Raw genomic sequence first — 16308 nt, 5'->3', positions numbered from 1 at the left:
AACTATGTTACGTCTATTTCTCCCTTTCTATTACTAGTAGTCTCGTCACAGCATTAGTCTTGTTATCTGTCTTATCAGACCTCATAACATAAGCATTAGCAGCAGCAACTGGTAGTCTTTGGATATGGAACACTTAAATTTTGCTGTTACCACTAATATGATTTATTACTTCTCTCACTAGTGAACACATAAATATGTAGCAATCCAAAATGTTAGATATTTCAGTTATAAAGGATTGACAGTAACTAACACAAGCACTTTACGTGAATTTTCTGTCAACCTAATCATTCATGGCACTTGGCATATATTTACAAATGAATGATGATCTTCCTTTGTCAAATGATCAGGAATATACACTATCAAAATTTAATCCCAGTACTTGATAAGACCATCCCATCCAGCAGTAACAAGCTTACTGGGTTCATGTGGATGCCACAGCACACCAATACACACACTGTCATGAGCCTTCCACTTCTTGTATAATTTTGTTGTCTTCCAATCCCACACGTAGCACTTTCCGTCAGCGTCTCCTGACACCAAGTAGCTGCAATGAAACAGACAGGTTAATGGTGATATGATAAAGATTAAAAGATAATTTAATTTCAACAAGCACTGAAATGTATTCACATTGTGTGACTAAATTCATGATTGAAATTAAGTTTTATGATCACATAAATAACTTGAAATTTTGTTTCAATTCTATTTTATAGATCCAGTCCATAAATTTTTATAATAACTATAAATGATTAAGCAAATAACTATAAATATAAAATAATCATTTAAATATGAGGGGAGTTAAAGTTGGTTCCTCAGTTAAATCAAATTTAGCAGATTTAGAAGAACCAAACTCTAATATGGATAAACTAGTAACATATTTTAAACAAGCTTCAAAAACAGTAGTGTGCCTATATAACATTCCTCTTCTTCATATTTTCCATAATTTTCAGTTTAATTTCTGGACATCCACTCCTATTATACCGGTGTTCAATTATTGATATTTAAAGTTTAAATTTTCTGCCCCACTCCTAGAGAGACACAAAATGAGAATTTCAATATAGTCAGCTCCCAAATATTAGTCCTTTGTGCTTTTATCCTTGTTATTGTTATGTATTTCTTCTCATGCCACTTTCATGGCAATACTTTTTAGTCAGGAGCCCATGACACTGTACCATCAGATACAGTTCTCATATATAGTCAATGAGACAAACCTCATATCAGGTGAGAAGTCAACAGTGCATGCGTAACCAGCTACCATATGTCCACTGAAGGTTTTCTTGCGATTCATCTTAAAGCGATTTAGAGCTGAAAATATTACAATCTTGTTGTCCATACTCTGACAAGCCAGCCACTTCTGGTTTGGTGACGGTGTCACTGCAGGCATCGAGTGCATTGTGGGGTCGGCTATATACTTCATATCCACTGGAATGTCCCTGGAACAGACATTTCACAATAAATAAGAACAAGTAAATACCGCATTTGCGATAAAAATTTACCATCCAAAGTTGGGGTGTTTTTTACACATGGAATATTGTGTATTTCTTTTAGAAAAACTTGATTCTCAGAAGAAGAGAAGCTGTGATCCTATTGCTGACTAACCCTACAATGTTGAAGTTGCATGCTGTGAAACCCACAGTAGAGACTGTTAGTGTTTGAGAGACACAGAAAATGTCAAAATGAACTTGCCAAATATTGACGTACTACTGTTGTTAATTCAATAGCAACACTCTCTCTGTAAAATCAGTCATATAATCCTGTCTCACCATCTTTCCTCATGAATTAACCATTTTAATATTATCCTCCCATCTACATCTATATTTCCATGTGGGTCTCTTCTGTTTATATTTTAGAATTAAGACTCTGAATGTGTTTATTATCCCTACCATGAAGGGGGCAAAGGAGGCTATGTCAGTTATGTATAAGATACAAGGAAATGCAAGAATGTTATTGCTTAAAATGTCTGAGAAATATGAATACCTCAATGCCTAGGGTCTGGCCGACAGTAAGAAACCTTAGGATCTGTTAGACAGTCATTGTACTCAAGAACTTACCACTCCCACACACGAAGACTTTTATCGTCAGAAGTTGTAACAAATCTCCGATTCTCATCAACAAATGTGATCGTATTAACTGCACCAAGATGCCGGTCATATTCCTGAACAATTTCTCCTGACCGCACGTCCCACTACAAAGGAATGGAACAGTTTTAAGAAAAAATTACACTTTACAGACAAATAAATTTACGGATCTTGTAATGATATAAATATTTCAGTGACTTACGCAGATGATTTTCTTGTCTGATGTTCCAGCAACAAACAGATGTTGTTTGTCCTCATCTGGATGGAATTTCGTGCAGTACGGAATTTTGCGGCTTGTGAAGCGAGATATACACTCACCAGTTTCTGTATCCCACAGCTTGATGTATCGGTCATATGCTAAACATACAAAATGATTACTATTATATGTACAAAGTGATTTTTTGTAATGTATTTTACATGGGTCTTGGAATCATATTAACCGGCAATCATTCTGACACTGACCCAATGGATTTTTCCAGATGATCAGTTATACTAAAAACCTAAGAATCATAAACATAATTTTCAATCATAGTCTTGAGACACACAGGATCATAAAACACTTGGAAGAGACTAGCCAATGTGCGTTTCATAAGACAGACAGCATGTTGTTCCCTGTCTCACCACAAATAAATAAGACTAAAGAAGATGCAAACATCACCAAGTACACAGTTTCCACATGCATTCTTTGACTTTCTTTGCTTTGAAACATTTTTAACCAAAGTTTCAAAGCAAAGAAAGTCAAACTTACTCAAAGTTACTACTTACACTCCAATGTTGTAAAAGTGCATACTTTTGTGAAACTTATTTATGACTCCTATAATATATAATATATGTTTGCCAGTATTACTCACCTGCTGACAGGAACTGTGTGCCAGCATTATTAAAACAAACATCTCTCACTGCCTGCCGATGGCCATAATACGTTCTGATGCAACGACGCTCATTATACACTTCCCATAACTGAAACAATACACAAACACTGCATAGCATTTTCTTCCCTTCCAAACCACATTAAACAGGGAAATGAGAAGAAACTTACAAGGATTGAGCACATCAACTCACGGCACACCCAGCAGAGCCTTCCTCATCAGTCTGCTCACAATGAACAGGCCGAATCATAAAATAATATGTGACAGGGAACAGAAACGGGAGATATGAGACACATGACATTTGCTGATTTCATGAATGTGGCCTTCTAAGCGGTGCCATCCACAAGGCTACACAAGACTAAAATCCCAAAATAGTAGACATGGTTATGTGTAACAAAATCAAGGTATTATCGCTATTGCCATGGTACCTTAACTCTGCAGTCCATGCTGCAGGACAACAACAGATGCGCTGTCTTCGGAAACCAACGGACATTGGAGATGCCCTTGGTATGACCTTGCCAAGTATGAATTTGTGTTTTTGGAAGGAAGCACCGCTCTGGAGGTGAATCAGATCGCAGATTTACGCCCACATCTTGCGGAGCGTGGAGGAACGAACGACCCTGGTAATCCACTGTATCTTTGACTGAAAAAGAAAGTAACAACAATGTGACAGCTAGCAAACAATACATATGAATATAACACACACTATGGCTAAAGCAATTACAGATAATATATTAAGTTTAGAAAAGTATTTATTCCATTTCCAAGCATCTAAAATGTATGCTGAATAACTGTAGTGACCGTTATCCACCGACATCCACCTAGTCTAAGGATAAGAACATGTGAGTTATAGGTCTGCTCTGCTTCACTCAAGACCTCATAAATTTACGTATGTAACAATTATATTATTCTTACTGTGCAATACTGTCTTCTCCTCGAGAGGTTTATCATCCACCTGCTTTCCTCTCTTTTGTCGTTTTGCAAGAATTTCTTCCAATTCAACAGCTTCCTCCTATAATGTATAAGATACCAACTTCAGAACACGATTTCCTAACATGACACAAGGGTGTTTGCTAAGTAAATGTGCACTTGCAGGTGCATTTAACAACAACACATATTTTTATTCCAACTGTGTATCAATGCCTAGACCTACATACTTGTATTAATACTGTCAGGAGTGCCAAGGATCATTAAATCACGACACTGCATTATATATATACTGGACATAATTCCAAACACAGTAAATGTTGACTGTGTGAACACAAAATGAGCTTGTTTGTGTACTTATTTTCTTATTACGCAACGTCTGTTTAGGTAATTATTTAGTAAAATGAAAATACCATCTTGGCAACCACGCAAAAATGTTGGTTTGATGATAACTAATGATTCATCACAACCTGACATGCAAAATATGTTCACATGTTATAAACACATATATCATGAGGAAGTAGTACAAATATCTCTCATACACCAGAAACCTAAAATGCATCACATCACTTTTGTTTCAAAATGTGTCAAAAAGATAATTCAGGAAAATTAAGGACCTGACTTTTTTATTTTCTACTATATCCAAACCATCAACTTACTTCACTTGGTTTCATCACCCTCTTCTCATCAACATAACCCCCCCATGGTCCTAGAAATCCTTCAATATCTGATGGGTTGTCATTTTTACTACGCTTCCTCCTGTCTGATGGTCGTTCCTTGGTTGATTCAAAAACTGTTTTCCCTTCAGCTTCCTTTGCTGCTTCTGTGGCACCTATAAAATTCGTTGCTTCTTCAGGAGAACATCCAACTGTGGGATCCAGAGCATATCCTATAACAAAGAACAGTGGATTATTTTTAAACTTATTGCTGGTACTTCTATACAACGGAGAATGCCTCCATTTATGAAGGATAGATTTCAATATGCTGAATAAGTACCTACAGACACACAAGCACTGCCCAAGTCAAAATCTCTTAATATCTTCAAGAATTTAATTTCTATTTGTTACTGCCATTCCCAAGGAGGCATTATATATAAAGCATCATAAAACATGCAAAAATAAATGTAGGAATTAAATTCTTAATGATCCAAGAATGAACATTAATTTACCACAGTCAGCACTTTTATATTTAATAACTTATTGAACAACAAACACTCTTCATACCATAACTATTGAAAGTCCTGCGCTGATTTTCAAATTGAAAGTCATTTATGTGTGTTTGCTCCACAAAACCAGAGAGCATGTTTTTGTGGGCTCGCTGATGTCTTGTCTGAAAGGGATTTTCTGGTCCCACCTCAGGAGCAAATAGCTCTTCATATTTCAGATTATGCATCACCTCTTTTGTTGTAGAATCAATGTGGTGCAGATGTTCTACGGCGCCCTGTAACAGAAAATAAATTCATGTGCAGACTCAACCAAAAAACTCAAATAAGTCATAGAATACTGTTTCAGTGCATCTATTACACCAAGTCTCATAATAAAGTAAAGACTGTTTGTAAAATTGTAAAAAAGGAAACTGGTAAGGAATCTACAGACAGTGAAAGTTCACAAATAAAGAAAAAGCTAACTCTTTTAATACCTACTTTTTAATGATAGTAAAAATAATAACAGTACTGTAACCCCAGTAACCAGAGATGCAAAGTTCTTGACTAAAGCAATTCTGAACTCATTTCCATCTTATGCATATTACACCATATGAAAATAAAAAAATATAATAAATTCTCTCAGGTTAAAACATTTTATGATCAAATTTCATCTGAACTGCTTAAATCTAGCATAGATGACATAAGTAGTCAGATTTATTGAGTTTTTGGACTTTGTCCATCGCCCAAGGTTAAAATGTATATGACATTTTGAAAACCGGATCCAGTTTCATCTTCAGATGTATGGGGTACAGGCACCTACTCTGTTGGGTCTGATAGAGATCACTGGTACAGTCTAATAAACCTGACTCTATCCCACCACTGTCAGAACCCTACAGAATCCAATTACATAAGTATTTAATTACTTTATCTTTGTAATCGTTCTATGGCCAAAGGAACTTTTCCTAAAAGACTTAAATATTCAAAAGTAAAATCACCATATGAAAATGGTGAAAAGTGCTGCATCTCTAACTAGAGGCCATTTTTTGAGAAAGAGAGCAAATGATTTCTTACACTGAAACAATATCCATGCAGAGAAACAATTTGGATTTAGAAAAAAATTCTCAACACAAAAAGCTCTAATTAGTTTAAGTAATGAAATTTTTTGTTCCCTCAATAATAGGATGCATATGGGTGGAGTATCTTGTGGTCTTGCCAAAGCATCTGATTGTGTAAACCATGAATTATTACTGATGAAACTGAAATGTTATGGAATTCAATGTATAGCAAGACAGTGGTTTTATATCTTACCTAAATAACAGAAGGCACGCAGTAGATATTAAATTTCCCCATACCAATCATAATACCTCTTCAGAATGGGGCATTCTAAATCATGGAGTGCTGCAAGTTTCAATACTTGAACCCTTACTTTTCCCCATATATATGAATGATCTTCCTACAACTATAAACTCTTAATCTAAACCTATTATCTTTGTTGATACAAGTATCATCCAAATTTAAAATTGGACTATCTTCAAAATGATATCTTCGTCAACCAAAACAAATGGTTTAAAGCTAACAAACTGCTACTAAATTTTGATCAAACAAATATATATAAAATTTGCTAATAAGAACAAGACATGTCCCAGTTTAAATCTAGGTTTTGACAATAATTAATTGAGTTAGTAGAAGCAAATTCCTTGGCTTACAAATTGACTTAAACTGGAAGAAATACATTGAATATATTATTCCCAAACTAAACTCTGCATGCTTTGCCATAAGAACAGTTGTACCATTCATGACAAATATTTTAAAATTAGTTCATTTTACTTATTCCATACTGTACTGTCTTGTAGATTAATCTTCTGGGGAAATTCAACAGACAGTAATAAAGTGTTTTACATAAAAAATGCAGGTGTTAAAAGCAGTCTCTTGTAGAAAATTAATTTGAAAATTTACTATACTTCCACTTGCATGTAAATATATACTCTCTTAAAGATTCTCTGTCGTGGAAAACTTGGACAGATTTAAAAGAAATACAGATGTACATAATTTAAACACAATACATAAATATGATCTTCATATGCCAAATACTAACCTCACTAAACATCAAAAAGAAGTATACTATATATGTATCAAGCTATTCAGTAATCTTCCACCTACAGTTAAAAGTTTAGATCATGATACAAAAGTAATCAAGCTTCCATTAAAAGATTATCTCCTAACTCACTTCACCTCTGTTGACAATTCCAAAGCTTTATGTATATCTATAAGTGAAATAATGTTTTCTCCTTGTGTTGAACATTCTTAAATTTTTGTATATCTATTTGTGAAATAAGTTCTGTACTTGTATTATGGGAAAATTAATCTTACATACATTTCTCAAACTCTGTATAGTACACATGGGCCTGCCATAGAATTTAATTATTTCGCACCATTGCATTAATTAAAGCAATTACACTTCATACTTACCGTAGGATCAACATCTGGGGCAGCACATACTTGCATTTTATTTTGTAATACGATAATTGATTTAACATGATCCAATGGTTTCAAATGTGAGGTTATGTCCTCCAAATTATTACCACCACTAGTCAAACTGTCGTCATCATCACTACTAACGTATTGTTGCAGATGGTGCATATTTACTGATAAATCAACCTATAGTTATTATATTGGCTCTTAACCTGTCTCCACTTTAGCTTCACAACTTTATATCACACTCAATATCAAACCAACCCACACATTGCCACTGTTGATATATTTCGCTGTTTGCCACACTGCTTCTAGCAACATGCTGTATCCAAAGCATACTCTTCGCTCAGAAGTTTAAGAAGCTGTGTTCCACTCTTGAAATCATTATATATAACGATTAATTTATATGAGAGGATTAATTCTTCACGAAAAGTTCTTGATATCTATGAAAGGCTAAAGATGAGTGTCCTACTGCATTTCCAGCATTTGTAATTTACAACCATCAGCACATTACGTTTGGGACAAAGTAATTCAGAGTTTAAATTTCATACATTTAATTCAATCTGATAAAGGTCGGGCTAATTAAGATACCGTATTACCAAGCATTAATCACCTCGCTTACACAATAATAAACAAATCGGTAATTCAATGTCAAAAGTTGGCAACGAGTGGAGGCCATGACGCCACTTACTTTGTGCCATCTATTCGCAACGTTCAGTAAACTAGTTCAAAAACGATTTGCAGCCGGTCGGTAACAACGTTAACTACCATTCCATCCCCTTTCCACACCGCAGGAATGTCTTTACGTACCTGTTTAAGTTGTGGGAATAACTGATGACGTATGGAGATAAAATAATGGCTTGATATTTTTTCTAGAGTGCTTTAGACAGAAAGTGCAATATTTGGCATTTACTGCTATGCAGGATACACAATTTTCCTCAGTACCCACAATTCAGTAAGATCACAAATTTCTCAAAATATCTTTGTGAAACTGAGTTAACAGTTTTTTGCGTACTCCATATTTACAACTGAAACAAACGGTCAACACTTGTTTTATTTTTGAAGGCTGGGCATCAACCTTCTTCAAGTCCGTGTTTCTCGATTTTGCACTTTGTTGATATGTTTGAGAACCGCACCACGTATCACCTCCACCAATAAATCGTGTATTCACTGTGAGCAGTTTATAAAAGTTCAGCACAAATGTCAGAAAGCGCATCATTTTAACTGTCAGTTTTTACAATACTGAGCCGGTTTAAACCAATCGACACACTCACACCCTTGTTTATTTGTTTAAACTGAACTGCCACAAAATGTACTGAATAACGAATGCGATGAAGTATAAATCTCTCTTACAGTCTACAATCTAAATGGGCTACTTCCCTTTACAAAGAGCTCTACCAAAAGTCGAAAAGGATTAGAATTTACTCTGAACTGTAACAGGTCAGGGGCCTAGTCCTTAGAAGAAATGGTCCTTGAATTTCGTGTTTTGAATCAACCAATGGAACGTTCTGTGTGTACTGCCTTAAAAATACAATGATGATTGTGACATGAAGGGAATCAGGAATCATTTTAAAAATAAAAATTTAACCTCAACACTCTGCATAAAATGGTACGTTAATATAAGAAGAGTTGTATGTGATGTAGTTTTAACTGTCAAAGACGAGAACCTTGGAGAAGAATCTCGATCAAAATGCAAGACAGCTGTCACTACAGAAGATGCAGTCAGGCTCTGATTGGCTGTAGGGCACCACATCACATCTAAGTGCAGGGACTTTAAAATAAGTACGCTCATCGACGCATTCGAGAACAATTTAAGGTTGCCTTTGATAACTATGCTACAGAAATAACCTAACTTCTGTACTTAATTAACGCATTTCAAACTTAATGTCTGTCTTGTAATATGTCTTCAGTGTACGCAGTGAACAGATGAAAGTGTTTCCAAAATTATTTAACACATATTTTCTGTAGGACTTAAAGATTCAAGGGAAAAAGTGTGATAGCTTATAAATTTTTTTAGAAGAATTATTCTTATACGGTACGTAAAATGTTTCGTTCAGCGATCTCCGTTTTTGTCATCCTGTCTGTAAGTCTCCGGCAAGAAATTGTTGGACGCCATTCCATTTTTGTATAATTAATTCTGTGATCCGCTGTACCAATGTGGCGGTCATGAAACAGCGTTGTAATTTATTGTAACAATACTCACAGGACGGAAAATTAGTGTGGTGACTAATCTAATCTGCGTAACTGGGATACTGGGATCGACCCGTTCTTCGAGTGCCTGAGCGGGTCCCAACTTTTCGTTGGCTTGATCTATAGACATTCGGTAGGACTCCTTGGACGAAGGGTCGGCCCGTCGCGAGACCTCTACCTGTACACGGGACCACAAAACAGAAAAACGCAGGCAAACATCCATGGCTTGAGTGGGATTAGAACCCACGGTCCCAGCGACCAAGCGGCACAAGGCCCACGCCTCAGACAGCGCGGCCACTGCGGACCCCCATTTGCGTAACTGGACAACATAATAGAAATCTGGCATTTCATATTGAAATACCTAATAGTACTGAAGGAACAAAAAGCGCCATGAACAGGCTTATGTTTGTCACAATACAGTTTTGTAAACCTGGATTACAACCATGAGTGGACACAGAAACGCAGTATTAATATTATAGTACTGGTCCACCGTGAAAGTCTATTTATGTGGCACATACATTTGAATATTGGCGAATTTGCTAAAAGTCTAATACGTTAAATAGCGTCTAATAATAGAATGATTCTTTACTACGTTCTATCTCAATGTTTGCTTGGAGGCACTGCGTAAAATTTCGGTAATCTTAGGCATGCGATTACAATCCCTGAACTATCAAATTCCAAGCATATTTCATCCGCGATACTTGATGAATTTCTTTATAATGAAAGGCAAAGTAGTTCTCTAAATTGACAAAGTGTTATGCAAGTAATGGCTCATATTTTAACTGTGCTTGTGTGTTCTTCTATTGAACAAAAATATTCCGTCGAATTCCTTTCATTTGTCTCCAGAGTTTTATTTTCATTCGAGCTTTTGTTAACATTTTTTGGGCCGAAACCGGAGCTTCCACGGCGACTTCATTTAATAAAGTTCTGTCAAGTTACCAGCCATGTCAGGTGATTAAAAGGCGAAAAAACCAACGTTTCGAGAACCACCTCTCTCCTCAGTTCTCCTGTGACGTCGTTTTCACGCAAGATTCTCTTTATTTTCGCCCATGCAAGTTCTATGGGATTTAATCGCACACATATGGAGGTTGTCTAACAACTGAATGGTCGTAATCTTCCAAGACGTGATCAATTTTGTAGATCTTCTCTTTGGGTTTCAGTGGCAGAATTAGGTTATACAGCTCATTTTTTCGCATGGTCGTGTTACAGTTCCACCTTTCTTGCGAAGCCACGAAATCACGTCTGTCTTTATAGCGTAGGCTGATGGCGGTTTGTCAGTCTGAAGGACAATTACTGACTGAGCAGGAAGATTGGGGATCAGCATTAATTCCTCCTACATGCGAGTTCACATTGGCCTGGACGCCCATGACTTCTTCGCTTTGCCAGCATTTACGAAAGGTTAGGTTTCTGTCAACCCATGATTCATCAATATAAAATATTGGGCGTCCCTTACACCGATACTCCTTTATTTTCATAAGATATCTTTATCTCCAGTCAACAATTTCTCCTCTCTCTATCAGAATTTTGAGTTTTGACTGTGATTTCCTCCATTCAAACCCCAGGCTCTTTACAATCCTCTCCAACGACTTACGTCCCCAATTAAAATGCATTTTCTTTTTTATAATGAGTAGCAGTTTGGTACTGTTGACACTTTTTCCTTGAATTGTATTTCTGATAAAACACTTATCTCTTCTTTCCTGGTGATTTGAGAAGCTGGGTCATTTCTCTGTGTTTCCTCCTGATTCTTAATATACAAGATGACCGAGATTTCCCCGTGTACAGTGCTGCCCTCTGTTGCGTTGTTAATTGGTAACAACAAACGTTTTCGACGTGATTCCTCATCACATTTCTCAATTACGCTTGCCATTATTTCCATAACCTCCCGGTGAATGATAACATTCCGTGGAGGCGACATTATTTCGGTACTCTGCCTGAACACAGTTATCACAATAGACTCTCGAATTCACACGCACTAAATAAAGAAATCTGTCAGTGGTCACTGTGATCTGAAATGACGCTGTACACTACAATGAAACCTTCAGATACAAACACAATTATACTTTATTTCAGTTGACTTGAGCACTACATAAGCATACTCGTGGCCAATATGTTCTGAACCGATGCTATACTACTCTACTGAATAACAGACGCTATCTTTCCTCCTTCACTCCACGCCCACTTCCTCACCCAACAAGTCAAAAAATATTAAAGTCGCGAACATTGGTGACCGCAGGAACATATAAGACCGATTGGTGCCAACAGGAACAAACGCTCCTTTAATCGGAGTTTAAATTCACTTCAGACACCAAGTACCATGTCTGGAGGTTTCGGCGAAGGTATGTACGAGTATTTCGTTTTATTAATATTTCAAGCGACAACAATAATGGTTTTTATTTTAATCAAAGCGATGACCACTACAGTAGTTTTCCCACGCCCAAATTTTAAATTTACGTTTAAACTCAGTATTATTACATCAATATCAAATTTTGTTTTGTAAATATTACACAGTTGTCTTTTACCTTGTGTGACCTGATTATTTTAAGCGCCACAACTGTTTATCAACCATAACACGTCACTCCATCCACTTCTAAACACACAGTGTTCTCTAGAAATTTTTATTTTATTCATCAAAGTTATAAAATCCTTCCTTTTATTTGAGTAGACAGACTGTGGTCGCAATAAGTTCATTCCTACCAAGAGCAATATTATAATTGTTGTTGTTAATGCCAAGTCCTTGTATTACATGTTCAAACCTTTATACAGAGTGTAGAGAGTGTTGTGATCGCAAGAAACAAAACAAAACAAAATAAACAAAAAAAAAAACCAACCAACCTAGATTTTGGTGTAAATTTTTCAGGCCCTAGGACACGTATATGAAAAGTTTAAGTTTTAATGAGAAAGAGAGCATCAAGATGGCTCCTCCTCAGGTGGAGTAAAAGGAAATTTAATCTAACTAATACGTCTTCATATTTATAGTCACATAGACCAGTGGCATTCAACCTTTTTTGTTCGCGTACCCCCAGATATAATTTCTCTTCAACTTTGTAGCCCCGAAGTTATTGGTGTATAACCCAAGTAATACAACGTATATAATCTACATCTAAAATAAATTACATTACTGATTATTCAGTGTTTATCATAAAATAATATATATATATTTAAATTTCACGTACCCCCTAAGATGTCTTCGCGTAACCCCGAGGGTTCGCGTACCCCAGGTTGAACACCACTGACATAGACCATTCAAAATTCTGATGTGACACAAAGCTACAAATTTCCTTTGAATTTTTTAAAGTTTGGTAGAATCAGTGGAAGTAATGAAATTCCAGGCAACAGATCCATGCTCCAATTTAGATCGAACAAGACTACTGTACAGAACCAATAGGCTATCTAAAGTAGAAAAAGAAGACGTAATATACCGAATCAAACCTAGCATTCTTAAGGTTTGTGAACATATGTAATCAATATGCTGGTGAAAATACAGCTTGCAGTCCAGTAATATACCGAGATCTTTAACACAATGAGAACGCGATATCAAATTGTTACACAGTGTGTAATTAAAATATACACTGTTTGTTTTACGAGTAAAAGATATAATCGTAGTTTCACCTAAATTAAGCTCCATACCATTTTTAAGGCACCAGTTTTGCACAGAATGAATACCATGCTGCGACAGCTTACAATCAACAACGTTTCTAATATTACGACATATCTTTAAATCGTCAGCAAACAACAGGTAAAAAAGGCGAAAAGAGTCGCAGATATCATTAATAAATACCTTAAAATTAAGGGGCCTAAGGTGGAATCTTGAGGCACTCCTGACTTAATAAGATAAGAAAACGAAAACATTCCAGATATGTTGGTAAGATAACTACGAATCCAATCAACAAAATTAAATGAAAGTCAAAAATTGGTGCAACGGTATAAAATTCAAAATGAACATTTACCATAATTAATTTGGATTTTTCAGAATCGACCCTGTATTGAGCGTATTGAATCTTCGGATGTTTTTTTCCACAAAATTAGTTACGATTCCTTTAATAGATCATTGGTTTCATTAACGACGCTGTACAGCTGCCTAGATTATGCAGCGTCGAACGAGAAATTACATGATTCATACGAAATCTGACTGAGGAAAGCTTTGACGTATTTTAAGACACAGTCTCGGCATTTTGTGAGCTGAGAAGAATCACAAAAACATAGGATAAAATTATTTTCGAACTTGGGACGTCCGAAATAGAAATATTGATTAACAGCGTAACAGACGATTTTTAAATAAACAAAGTTGGGATTGTTGTTCTGAAGGGAAGTATGAAAGAACATTTGATCTCATCTTATCAAAAAATTTAATGCTACGTAACCTCAGAAGTTTACAGAACGTAGCTGAGTAAATAAATTATGTATTTTTCCTTATGTTCAAAGACCATTTGAGGATATCGTTGACAATTTTAAGTTGTGATTGCTGCAGTGGATAGCCGATGTGCGTCACAATGCTGTTCCTCAGTCCAGCCTGCATGCCTAGCTTGTGTGATAATCGTCCTCCTGAAAGCAAAGAAGTGTAATGTTCGGTATTAAAAATAACCAATTCCCATTCCCATGCTGGCCAGGAATCCAGGCCCTTAATTCTACCGATGGATTTTAAACTTGTGTAAATTCTAGTATCAGTGTTTTAATATGTAATTTTTTCTTGTCATAGTTGTATTTGCTTGTTTTCTTGTGAGCAGACAGCAAAGACGTCGAATATGTCCGATCGTTCAAATGTTTAAACTCGTAATTACTTAATGGACTTCAGTGGTATAGTTGTTGAGGGTCTACATCAAAACCTGTCGGGAAAATTTCACCTAGGTTCATATCAGTCGAAAATGTAACTCACGTAAATTCAAATCGAACTTCCATATTTTCTTTAAAAAAAAAGGCTGACCACCCAGAAATGACAAGTAATACTATCTTCAAAGCTTTCCTCATATCCTGATTATATGAAGATATGAAACAAATATTTTAACGAAGCTATATCATGCCGTTCTGTCAACTTCTGAGGTTACGTAGCATCAAATTATGTTGTGACAAGACGAATTAGCATATCTCTTCCTTGTCACAATAATATTATAACTTTGTTTCAAAATTGCCGATAAAATAATCATTACAGCTAAATCGCCTGTTACACTCATTTAGTATTACTATTCAGTACGACCCAAGTTTTAAAATCGGCCGTGATATCGTTTTCTCTTAACATGATTTAACGTGGTTTTCCTCAGACGCATGGTTCTGTTTCCCATTTAAGTTACAAATAAGTTCTTCCAGAAACAACTTGTACAAAAGATGTATCAGCAATAAGGATACATCAATAATAATAGTATAATCCTCTCATGCAATAAAAATGTTAAATCACTGCGTAATAAAATGGGCCCGATGAAATGACGCAGAGGTCAACTCACATACCGCTCATTTCATAGCATCTCCAAGGACCACAGATAATGAGTAATGAAGATGACACTTGAAATCCTGCCAACGTTCATACAGTAACATTAACACAAATCTCTGACCGTCTATATACTTCATTACTATGAAACCATACAAACCGATATCCCATGACGCGGCCTCCGTCAGATAGGAATCGCGACAAACCCTTTGAAGCCGAAGTTCATCGAAATAATACTTAATAATTCGTTCTGTATCTCAAAGAGAACTAACACTGCTCAACTTTCAGGTCAGCGAATCAACACTGTTAAGAAAATAAACTATGTTCACAGCGTTCCTGATTTTTTAGCAAACACCATATCATTGCCTATACTTCGTTATTTATTTCCCTTCTGACATAAAGTAAAATAAAGTTTGTAACACTATACGCCATGTAGGCGTTTGGGGTGAGTGGAGGTATAGCTCCTCTCTTCCTTGACCTCGGCACTAGATGGGGGTGAGTGGTCAGCATCACGCCCCGGCCGGCTTTACTCCCGGGAAAGGACCCCGGTACCCATTGTAGAGCAGGCTGGGTGGGCCCCAGAGCCGATCTGGACGCAGAGCTAGAGGAAAAAATCCTCTGCCCCCGTCGGGGATCGAACCCCAGACGTCCAGCCCGTAGCTAGTCACTCTACTGACTGAGCTATCCCGGCTCATTCCCTTCTGACATACCTATTTGAATAACAAATCTAATTCTTACTTTTCAGCTTTAAAGGACTCGGGATCGAAGAAGTTCTCTAAGAAAAGGAAACATGTCGTCCAGAACATATCGAATAAAAAAAATCAGTTGGCGAGTGAGATGCCGGAGGAACAGGCCAAGAACACCGCAGATGCCATTCGGTCGACCAAGTCAGAGCTGGAAACTGCGCCTGTCGGTGGGGCGACGGACGCCAAGAACACTGAAATCCACGTCTTGGGCGAGGTATTAAGCAAGGTAGAGAAGACTGTGGACAATATCATCGACGACACAAGTCCAGCTATGGACAACAAGCTTAAAGAAGCGGAAAACTTCGTGGATGAAAAGACAGAGCAGGTGGGGCAAATGGTGATTGAGACGATACAGACTGTGGCAGAGACCAAAGACCAGGCGTTGGCATCCGTCCGCGGCAAGGCGAAGGGCGTCCTCAAATGTAAGTACAACTTTCTGTATAGGAAAAATATTTAGAATCATTCC

At 36.6% G+C, this 16308-nt stretch overlaps 2 protein-coding genes across 2 annotated transcripts; one reads left to right on the top strand and one right to left on the bottom strand.

The window, feature by feature from the left end:
• Positions 1 to 138: 138 nt before the first annotated feature.
• LOC110832015 (pre-mRNA-processing factor 17) lies at positions 139 to 8142 on the bottom strand. The gene is made up of 10 exons (XM_022068639.2): positions 7485 to 8142; positions 5095 to 5311; positions 4531 to 4760; positions 3860 to 3956; positions 3373 to 3587; positions 2927 to 3035; positions 2278 to 2432; positions 2049 to 2182; positions 1209 to 1430; positions 139 to 544 (listed from the first exon to the last, which is right to left on the bottom strand). Exons 1-10 carry the CDS (start codon positions 7653 to 7655, stop codon positions 367 to 369), a joined length of 1728 nt encoding a protein of 575 aa, XP_021924331.1. The 5' UTR covers positions 7656 to 8142; the 3' UTR covers positions 139 to 366.
• Positions 8143 to 11897: 3755 nt separating this feature from the next.
• Positions 11898 to 16299, top strand: LOC147874618 (uncharacterized). The gene is made up of 2 exons (XM_087343827.1): positions 11898 to 12013; positions 15842 to 16299. The coding sequence occupies exons 1-2, from the start codon at positions 11992 to 11994 to the stop codon at positions 16297 to 16299; spliced, it is 480 nt and encodes a 159-aa protein (XP_087199953.1). The 5' UTR covers positions 11898 to 11991.
• The last annotated feature ends 9 nt before the right edge of the window (positions 16300 to 16308 follow it).

Source organism: Zootermopsis nevadensis, unplaced genomic scaffold, assembly GCF_977971745.1.
Source record: "Zootermopsis nevadensis isolate Lab colony 2312 unplaced genomic scaffold, Znev_1.0 Znev_ptg000007l, whole genome shotgun sequence".
NCBI lineage: Eukaryota > Metazoa > Arthropoda > Insecta > Blattodea > Termopsidae > Zootermopsis > Zootermopsis nevadensis.
Note: the sequence above shows the minus strand (reverse complement) of the source record. Positions and strands in the feature narration are given on the sequence as shown.

Bases quoted from the DNA above. Each gene is read 5' to 3' on its own strand.
- LOC147874618 (XM_087343827.1), top strand. From the start codon at position 11,992: ATGTCTGGAGGTTTCGGCGAAG. The intron at 12,014-15,841 runs GTATGTACGAGT...CTTACTTTTCAG, and splicing joins GTCTGGAGGTTTCGGCGAAG to CTTTAAAGGACTCGGGATCG.
- LOC110832015 (XM_022068639.2), bottom strand. From the start codon at position 7,655: ATGCACCATCTGCAACAATACGTTAGTAGTGATGATGACGACAGTTTG. The intron at 3,957-4,530 runs GTAAGTTGATGG...TATACATTATAG, and splicing joins GGGTGATGAAACCAAGTGAA to GAGGAAGCTGTTGAATTGGA. The intron at 3,588-3,859 runs GTAAGAATAATA...TTTCTTTTTCAG, and splicing joins GGAGAAGACAGTATTGCACA to TCAAAGATACAGTGGATTAC.